This window comes from Opisthorchis viverrini (assembly GCF_000715545.1).
Source record: "Opisthorchis viverrini unplaced genomic scaffold opera_v5_383, whole genome shotgun sequence".
In the NCBI taxonomy this organism is placed as follows: Eukaryota; Metazoa; Platyhelminthes; class Trematoda; order Opisthorchiida; family Opisthorchiidae; genus Opisthorchis; species Opisthorchis viverrini.
In genome coordinates, this window is record NW_008752043.1 from 76,945 (window position 1) to 87,413 (window position 10,469).

The 10,469-nt window shown below is 45.2% G+C and overlaps 1 protein-coding gene across 1 annotated transcript in view; it reads right to left on the reverse strand.

Moving 5' to 3' along the window:
• T265_10587 (hypothetical protein) overlaps nt 1–10,469 on the reverse strand; it is a gene marked incomplete at both ends in the record, with an annotated part of 39,609 nt that overhangs the window by 25,573 nt on the left and 3,567 nt on the right. The window contains one exon of the mRNA XM_009177004.1: nt 4,484–4,646. Within this exon, the coding sequence (XP_009175268.1) occupies nt 4,484–4,646 (163 nt within the window). The remainder of the gene's footprint in view (nt 1–4,483; nt 4,647–10,469) is intronic.

Consider the following 10,469-nt stretch of genomic DNA (forward strand, 5'->3'; position numbering starts at 1 on the left):
CAGGTCCGAAGCCAAGCTCCTTTTTTGGTCCACCTAATTTCAATTTGAAATCAATATTGTCAAAACAGCGTCCTACCTCTTTGTGCGTGGAGCACGTGTGAGAAGCACAGTGATAATTTCAGTCAATGATGTCAAAAATACGATTCCTTCTCAAGTTTAGCAAAAATGTCAGGCTTATCAGAGATCGGAAAGATGATGGAAAAGAATGGGAAATCTGGATAACGAGCAAGACAGATAAATTTGCGTAAGCGTCGGAACGGTGCAAACAGTAAAGAACAGTTATTGCCAAAACCGGTAGAATTGTGGAAACGTCTACCACATTGCACCACGCATTAGTCGCTCAGAATTTATAATGACCTCCGTTCTGTTTTAATCTCAAACACTGGCAGAAATGAACACAAATTCATCGAGTCTCTTGAGCGGTGCAACTGCTCACCACCTACATACTGAAAATAAATTTGCTTGGATAAGAAGATATCCCGAAAGCCATATGGGTCTCCCCTGACAAGCCATGATGTGGTCACCTAACACAATACCACGCGTGACTGAAGGATTAATGGGGCTATATTCCAGCTAAACACGATTCAATCATAAGAAGTGTTGAAACTCATTCAAACAATTCGGGACTTAAGTATTCATGAAGGCTCATGATGTTTTCACTGCGGTTTTCTCGCAGGGGCTGACTTTACTTCTAAAAGGAGATCCAGAAACATACCACTTCCGTCAGAGACAGAATGGATAAACTATACTTTGCCCCGCTGATCACAAGCCAATTTTTTTCAGTACTTAAAATCCCAACCTCTGGAAATAACCGGGGTCGAGATGCCTCAGTGGTTATAGCGCGAATTTACTGACCAGAAGGTTCGTGGTTCGAATCCAACCACTGCCTCTCGACATCGCCTGTCTAGGCGACCGGGCAATATCCCCTGCTTCCTTCTGGTAGCATGGCAGTTAGGCACCGAAAGGGTGCTACAGATGAACTGTTTTTTGGGGGGAACAGCCGTTTTATGTCGAGATTCCCGGGCAATATCCCCTGCTTCCCTCTGGTAGCATGGCAGTTAGGCACCGAAAGGGTGCTACAGATGAACTGTTTTTTGGGGGGAACAGCCGTTTTATAGAAGTCGAGATTCCTAAAGTGGGACAAGAAGGCATTGGTAACTAACATTCGGCGAATTCGACTTCACTGTCAGCCCAGGAAACAAAGCTATCCACGTATGTCTGCATGAACTCGAAAGAGGAGGGTATGAAAATCCGAAACTCAAGACAAGTGATGAGTATTCACTTTAAACTAGGCTCGACTTGTAAGGAGTTGGCACCTAACTATGCCATAAAACGCCATCTTTTCACCATATGCATGCAGATCTCACCACAGTTTGAGGAACGCGGACTGCTCTGGATCTTTATGGAGACAGCTTATCCTCCCGTCAGCCACATTACGGTGAATCGAACAAGCCTCTCTTTTCAGTGGCGAGCACCATCAGGGTAATGAAAGCTATTCAGGAATGGACTTACCGAACAGCATCCGAATTTCGATTCCGCATGCTTTAGAACTCTAATAATCCAGGTTTATCTTACTTTATTGCAAACAGTGCCCGAGGAAATCTCATAAAAATGCAGAATTATGTGGCAATATGGCTTAGCTAGCACGTTCTCATCCAATTAACGAGGTAGTAAAGATTATCAATGAAATGCGTGGTGGGACTGGCACTCCATAAATCAATTGCGTGATTAACAGAGAGCACGATTCACAGCAGATTAGGGCTGTAAAAGATACTCATTATTGAGAGTGTATTTTATGGGGCACACGTGATCGTTTTGGTTGTCGTTAGTGCGTGAGTTCTCACTGACCTAGTTTACCATTCATGCAATCCGTTCCATGATTGGTTCCCTTCGATGTTGATCGATGCTCCATAGCACACCCATAAAGAGTAAGCGGACGATACAACCGCAACCGGCTTTCATAAAAGAACTGCCTAGTAACAATAGCACCCACAACAGAAAGATGCCTCATACGCATCTGCAAATGACTGCACAGACGCCTTACGCGCATTACCACGGGCGCGAGTGACACGGAAAATATGGGCGTAGGCGCGTACGTACGGTTGAAGCGCCGTCAGTCGGTTTGAACCCCGCTTTATAGAGGTTTGGTCAAGTGTACACAACAGAGACCCAAGCGAAGAGAGCTAAGTCTTCTAGAGTCTGTCATCCACAATTTACTGTATGATCCCACCGACACAGGCCATCCCAAAGGAAACCAAATATCCTTTGACTCTATTTTTGGGGTTGTTTTTCCTAGGTTCAGAGTAGGCCCGAGTGGCGCTGTCGTAACATTTCCTGATTTAACGTTGATTGGATTCATTGCGAAGGGGTACTTACCGGTTCCATCCAACAAGCTGTTTTATCAATAACACCAAATGAATTCGATCAGATCAGTAAGCACCCACCCCTTAAGAGAGGGAGTATTCTGTCTCTCTCGAACAGAAGGTTGTATACTTAGCTGATGAGGAACACTTACGAATGACCTACCTATGGGGCACCAGTATAACGGGGGCACTGGATTGTTTTCATAACTTGCTGTCTCAGTTTAGGTCTTCTCTCAGTTTAGGTCTTTTAAGAATACCTTAAATCCGCAGAGAGATACCGTACCTATTACCGGTTCCCAGAAATTCGAGACTAATCATTGAACCAAAGAACAGAGACAGTGGAGAGATTGCCTAAAAGTCGTTCGACTTAGCATGCGGAAACACTTCTTTAAGACACTGAAGTTCACACGAACGGCGGAGCGTTTCTCAACTTCACATGACTTCGAAACAGAACAATTTAACAAATATTCTGTCAATTATTTTTGGCCTGGATGGAAGAAAAACGTTACTTTGATGGATCTTACGGGATAGACTGTGCAATGGTCATCATCACCATCGATGGCATAACATCAGTGTTCAGCACCGATGCTTCGCTGAGCAACAGAAAGGTCGAAATTCACTTCTTCTATCAAGCTCAACAGTGGCCTGTGACATCAGTGCTTTGGGAGCTGTAGTGCAAAGCTCAAACGGATTCAGCGTTCTCCAAACACGTTGGCAAGGTGTTATTCTCTTGATGAAGTGAGTCGGACTTCAGATAATCGACGCGGTAGAACATTTTCGGAGTCGGAAGACAATAATATGAAGAATATAATAGTCCATATACTGCAAAAAATAAACGAACTTCACACGATTGAGGAAATGCCAACCGAAAATTGCATGCTGAAAGCCCTACACTTTTCCGCTATGAAAACTTCTTATGGGGAACGGTCGAAGTTCTAATTTGAAAAGGGCACTTTAGCTGACCACATGAGAAGACAATATTGTACACAATATATTGGAAAGTGCTTAGAACCGAACAAGAAGTTATCGGTTCAGAAGAATCTGAAATAAAATCAGTGAGTTTATTGCTGGGTAACTTCTCACTCCTGACATGAACGCTTCGTCTCCCCGTTGAAAGGACGTGAGACTGCGTACATAAAATTAAATTCAACGAACGCAATAAGGTCCATATAGGATAGACAGATAGAAAACTACAGACTCAATTGGTGAGCACAACAGAATAAACAGATCACCGGCGAATTTACCGGAATGCAGTGCACTGGTCAACCAATCTGTGATGGTGCGACACGCACTAAGCACACGGCAGATCTGGAAAATGCTGAAGTTTTAAGACGGGAACTGGATACACCCCACAACAGCTGCTGATCGAGGCGATGGAAACCGCCACCCGTGTGCATGAAACAGATGGTGCAAATCCGGCAAGCGTGTGGAGGATGGCTCTAGAAAACCCGGACTGACATGTGAGGGCATGATATCGTCAATAAAGCGGAGTCGTCGGCAGAAATGGCGGAAAGCTCAACCACACCAGAATTCACCCAATGTTCGCAGCACTAGCCCACACACAGGGACCTTCGTATGAAGTGGATAGAGAGAACAAGACACCAGACCTGGCCCAAGTTCATGCAAGTTCCCCTGGCTCAACGTTTTTAACAATTACATACCCACAGTAACAAACGAAATCTCTTAACTGATTTGGCCTGCTGGCAAGAAAAGGTATTTCTGATTGGCTTCACTTCTGCGTTAAAACTCGACCATCCCTGTAATATGATCCCTTGGCCGGACGAAGCATTTGTTAAAAGCAACCCAGTAACAAACCTACCGACTGTATACCAAAATTCATTTTCTGGGAAGCTATTTGAACGATGAATCTAGTAAAGTACCAAGGCGTTTCCCGTACAACCACCAATATCTTCTAGGAGAAAACTATCAAGACTGCAAAATATTAGACCTTAAGACTACACAATAGTCCACATCAGTCCACAATAGTGGACTGATCTACATCGATCCCCATCGATTGAATGCACTGGTTGCCGTTTTTGGGAGTTTTCTAACGGAATGAAAAGTAATGAGAATCCCCAGGACCTGGAATTTCGAGGACTATAGGTAAGGGGGAAACGTACGGCGTGAATCTGAATTAAACATTCCCGCGAGGTCCTGTTGGTCTCCAGCACCAAGACGATTGCGAATTTGACGAGAAACTGCAGGGTATGGTTGATTATGGCGGTTCAGGTCGGACATGCTTGCGCTCCGCCGACGCAGTTGGTCGGCTAGAAAGTCCTGTCCCTGTGAATCATAGATTGGGCGAGAAGGGTACATACAGCAAGAATACAATAGCATGTCCGACAAGCGAAAAGCAAGAATAAGAATGAATTGCACTCATACAAATACGGATGCCTAAATATCGAGAAACCACTTCAAATTACTAGCTCAAATTTCCTAATGGATTTTAGAACCATGGAGACAAGATTTCAGTTCTGGGACGTTTTGGTCACAATTCCGCACTGTGGAAATGAGTAATCTACTCGGTGGGCAACTGGATGTTCATTTCACGTAGGGTAGGCACTTCATGGACAGTGCAAACCAAATACTCGGTCCAGGTTATTGCGTGAGTTTCTTAGCCCTCGTAGACTATACCTGCGGTACGGGGAAAAATAGTAACAGAACCAGAATCTGGTTGCAGTATTTTATGCCATCTGGTGTCAACCAGATTTACTCTGCATCCTGTGACGCACCAAAACTCATATCTTTGGCAGTGTACGAAACTGCCCATGGTAGCCTTAATGGCTACAACACGTTGACTAAGGTCGATTATCCTGGTTTACACTTTTCAGGTTTAGATGCGACACTGTTTCTCATGGGACAGAGTGGGTGAACATCTAAGTAACTTAAAACTAGTAGTCTCGAAAGCAAAGCATATAGGGCAAGACATTCAAGAGAGCTAGACTGCTCGAGATAGCAACAAATTGTTTTTTACATGATAATTCACCTAATAATTTAGTGTTTAAGGTCCGCTTTCTACCGGACCTCTCTCTGGATAGACTCCTCATGATCAGTCCTTTCAAACAAAAATTCCTAGAGGCGACTCATATGCATAAAATAAGCAGAGGGCTCAGGAAACGGAACTCTGAATAAGTATAAGCGTCCTTGACACAAAATTTAAACTTGGAATCATCCCATCGAGGATGCCCATACCCCAAAAACATGGTTCCTTACCCCCAAAATGAATAACTCACTTTCTGAGAGGGAACAAAGCAAGAGATTTTTCACGAGCTATATTTACTCGTGCTGAATTCGCGTTCTGACAGACAGGTTAGGTGATGTTTGGATTCATCAGTTGTTGATCTGTTCCCTAAGCGTCGCAACCCATAGATTAGCAGAAGCTGCAAAATGATGTTTATTGGGACACACCATAGCACAGCTTGTCAGCTCTAAACCATGTCAAAGGTAGGTTGGTTCCAGCTACTAAAGTTTCGATCTCCGAAAGATAGGAGACTAGGAAAGATATAAACAATCTCTAAACGTGGTCAACCGATATCGAACCACTCTGGTATTCTTAAAAGCTGGAGAGTGGGGAACCATATTTCGGAAGTGATAGATTCGATGCATGGGCGCCATTGACTATGTACCTGAACCACGTCAGGAAGTCTAGACAACTAGTGATAAGTCGAGTCCCGGCAACCCTATTCAGGGCGGTGGCAGTTGTCAACCCGACTGAACCTACTGTTTACGGCCTTCATACTTCGTTGCCAGGTCATCGACTATAGCTCTCTCGGCCGTTTTCACTCACCGCACAGCTAACAGAAAAGGTCTGTGAGATAGACGTTACACTGATATGAAGTACGTGTCCGAGCCACTGTAACTGATGCAGTGTGATTTGCTCGTCTATCGTGAGCGAGTTCCTTATTCACAAAACCATCTGGCGTGCCTTAGCGTTGCTCATGCGATGCTCTCACCAGAGCCCGCCAATGATTTAGAGGCAGCAATGGTAAGATACGGACTTTTCGCAAATCCGCTGGGCGTATTTGCCAGGTTTCTGATTACCAAAATAGTATAGATTGTACTACCGCGGTTTATGCACTGCCCTTGGCGTAAAACAAAGGCTTCAGGTATCGAGGCTTGGCGAAGCTGCCCTGACCATCCCGATTCGAAATCTTGTTCATAGCCAGTCCACCAGAACTTTTAAACCTCTTCAAGTAGATTCACTTTTTTGCCACGTCGACAACCTGGTGCAAAAGCATACGGTCTAGGTTTGATGCACTCTACTTCGCAGTGGACCACTTACTACTGCAGCAGAAATACTTAGATGATTTAAAAAGACTTCCATCTCAAAAGGATCAGAAGCAATGGGTGCAATCTCGTCTTCGTAATCGGTGTGAGACGTTAGAGACAAAGTGGTCTAAACCGGTAGGTCAGCGAAAAAGTGGAAGGGGAAAAAGAAAAAAAGGAGTGGTGTGAGAGGGCAGTGGAAAATGCTCATGCAACATCCGAAGTCTCTCCTACCAGGTTGGTCAATGGATGGAGGGATGAAAAACACATTCTCCTGACTCTCCAATTTGGGAATCGGAACAACTGTTGTACTGTTCCTTGCAATTTCAGCTACTCGAGTAGTCCAAAGTCAACCGGTAGAAAGGAGTCTTGAGAAAACCTTAGAACCATCTATTGGTTTGTATGCTGGACTGGGATTCCAGAGCCCCAGTAGAGGATACCTCAAACAAACCAATATCTTCGACTTAGGCAACAGGACTGTTCACTCATTCCAATAATTCTGTCAAGAAAACTTCTTCCTATGTCCAACGCACTCACAATCAAAACAAAGTAACAACACGAAGGTAGCTACTGTATTTGACAGCACATAACGCCCGTACTCTTAGAAGAATTTGCCAACGAATATTACCCACTCAGATTTTACCCGAAAATAGTTTAGTATCCTGCGCCGCTTAAGCTGCACATACATTATATGATCTCCATCGCAGATCCAGAACATTTAACGTAGAGACACTCAGTACTGGGGCTAGAGACAGAAAAGGTACATTTTAGAAACAGGTAGACATCTGTAACTTTCTTGAACGAGGTCACGAATACCTACCACCTGATCGACTTGGTAAGAACAAATGATAAGTAGACCAGTTGAGAAGGAAACAGCCCACCAAGAGCCCGGGTCCATGAGAATGAAGCTAGGATTCACTCTGGGCGAGAATACACAGAGGATGTATTTACTATACGGAGGTGAGAATAACCAGTGCCATAGCCTGAATTCTTACAGGTGTTGCAATCTTGTATCTCGCAGCATGACAGTGCACTTTATGAGTGCAAAGCATATCCCGAAAGACTGGATGGCCTTGATTAGCTTTTCTAGTAGTGCTTGCATTTCCTGCTCTTCAAAAATGAGGACGACGTCGCCTGCAAATTTCAGGTGAAGTCTCCCGCTAGGAGAGATCTGAACACCGGAGGACTTCGAAACCATCCATAGTTCGTCTTAATATCACATTGATGACGAAATCCAACAGGAACGGACACCCATGTGGTACACTGTTTTTTAGTTCAAAAAACCGCCCAATAGTTTCAGCTACACAGAATCATTCACTGAGAGTATGGAGAATGAGGGAATCAGAACCACGCGTTGGAAGCGATGGCCCAACTTGTACATTAGCGACAAACAGAGATTTGTACAGTACGGCAGGAAGTGACAGCGGAAAAGTGACTGCAATAGCTTTGACACAAGGACGCCAATGGCTGCCCGACACAACCACATCCGCCAGTCACTAACCACTGGTATTCCTTGTCCGATGGTCCTCATCCAAGGGGACCGCAGATACCGATGCGAATCAGTTGGTTAGTAAGGGCTTTCATACCTCGATGTCAAGTCATGAACTGGTCGTCTCTCGGTAGTCTCCATTTCATACAAGAAAGAGCGGAAGGGACTCCATAGGTAGAAGAAACTTCTCTGGCATACGACATGGCCTAAAGAGAGCCAACTATGGAGTAACCAGCTGATCTATCGAGGAAGAATGAACTTTCCCGAAAATCATCTAGCGTACTTGAGCAATACTGATCTGGCGTTTACATCAGACTAGTGAAAAGCCTCGGAGGTATCTATGATTAAACAAAGGATATCCGAAGATCTCCCTCACGCAACGTCCACGTCTCTGATCCACGGATATCTGGACCACAGCATTGTAAATTCCAACCTTGACAGTCAAGCCCATGTCACGTTAGTGCTACAAATGCCAGAGACTGGTAAACGCTGCCCTAGTCTTTGAAATCGGGACGTGGTTTTGTCTTTCTCAATTGCGCTATGAACTATGGCGGTACCAAGATGGATGAACTTATCTACAACATCCATCGGTTCACCAGCAGGCATGGGATCTGGGTTGAGCCCACCAAGTCATGAAGTGGCACTTTGGACTCTACAGGCGCAAAGCGTCTAGCGTACAGTGCAGCAGAATTACCTGGGTTATTAAAAATAGTTTGCATTCCCAGAGGATATGACCCAAGAATAGGAATATTATCGACACACCTAATGCTCATGAGCGACCGGCTTATGAGTATTCCAATACCCGAGTTGTTAGAAGCAGGTAAAGACAAGAGAAGTATATTGGAAACGAAATTAAGGAGGAAAGACCATTGACAGCATCTTCGCTCGGCAACTAGATGTGGTGAGCTCAGGAAGGAATCTGCAGAAGACACGTATTCGCCCACAGAAGGGCGTATAACGCCCCCTAGAAAAGACATCTTCATTACCAGACACTGCCCAACAATCAGCAGTCAAAAGCAGATCTGAGATCGAGAAAGAAGATCACTGTTGGTCGTCGGAAAGAGTAGCGAAATTCCGGTACTTGTCCCAAATTAAAAATATGATCGGTGTATTCACACGAGGTCAAAAGCTACCCTGGTTCCCGCAAATTTGACTTCAGAAAATGGATCAAACTTCGCAGACTAGCATCAGAGAGAATCTTGAAAACAACAGCTATAAGGCCAATGCCCCCGTCTTTGTGACAAGTACTTGCGATCCTTTTGAAAGTGATGGCATCGCCGGATTAGTAACGAGGTTATCATAAAAGGGGTAGTTCGTTAGCTCCATGTACTTCAATCATAGAAAGCATCCAAGGCCATTGACTACAGTGGCTCAGTCATGTGCCACGTATGCCGAAACATCGTCTGCCGAGATTGTTGTTGTTGTTCTCCAAGCCCGTTTCACAATGGCGCAAGCCGCGAGGTGTACAACGCATGACTTCGCAGAAGAGCGTTAATAAAGATTACGAAGAGTGTGGATGCTGGTGTTGTACGCCTTCCAGGATGGGGCTTCCGTGACCCCACCCATGGTTGGCTGGAGACATTGCAAGGAATGGCGGCTGATCGATGTCAGTAGCATTCGTGCTGTCGGTTTCTTTCCAGATTGTCTGATTGAGGGCTTAGAGGAGTAGGCACCTCAGATTGCCTGACATAGACCAGTATTAGGCCCCCTCGCTCACCCACTTTTTTCTCTTCTTTTGACTATGGGGCTTTAAATATAACTAGATGAGCTGTGGTTGTTAGGTAGTGATGTCGCTGTCTCTGACGATGATGATGTTGAGTTACGATAGCTCTCCGAAGTTTGTGGATAGGCATGCGTTTAGCTGCATTGCGTGGGTCTGAAGGGAAACGAACTGTCAGGCGTGCTCGCAGCATCGCGTGATTAGACTCAAGTTGTGTGTCCCAGAAGGAACCGCGGTCTCGAATTGTGGCTTTCCACCGGTGGCCTATGGCCGTTGTATGTCCGACACGAAGAGACTGGACCTTATCGTGGTGTGGCGGTTTGTGTACCTCGGCGACCCATTGAGCTATACTGGGGGGTGTCCGCGTGACACTCACAGAGTCTCTCATACCATGTTGGTCAATGGTTAGAGGTCAGACGAACACAGTCTCCTGGTCCTCCAGGTTGGCGGTTGGAACATGTATGGCGACTTGTTCCGTAGAAAAGGTAATGCATTTGCATTTCCCCGCCAAACACCGCTGCCTTGCGGTTAGGCTTTTGAGCCAAAGGCTTTGGTTGAGGACCCTAATCGTCCTCCTGTCTAGGTGTGGGCGCCCTGGCAGTATCCCAGCCCACGTACAACCATGAATTAC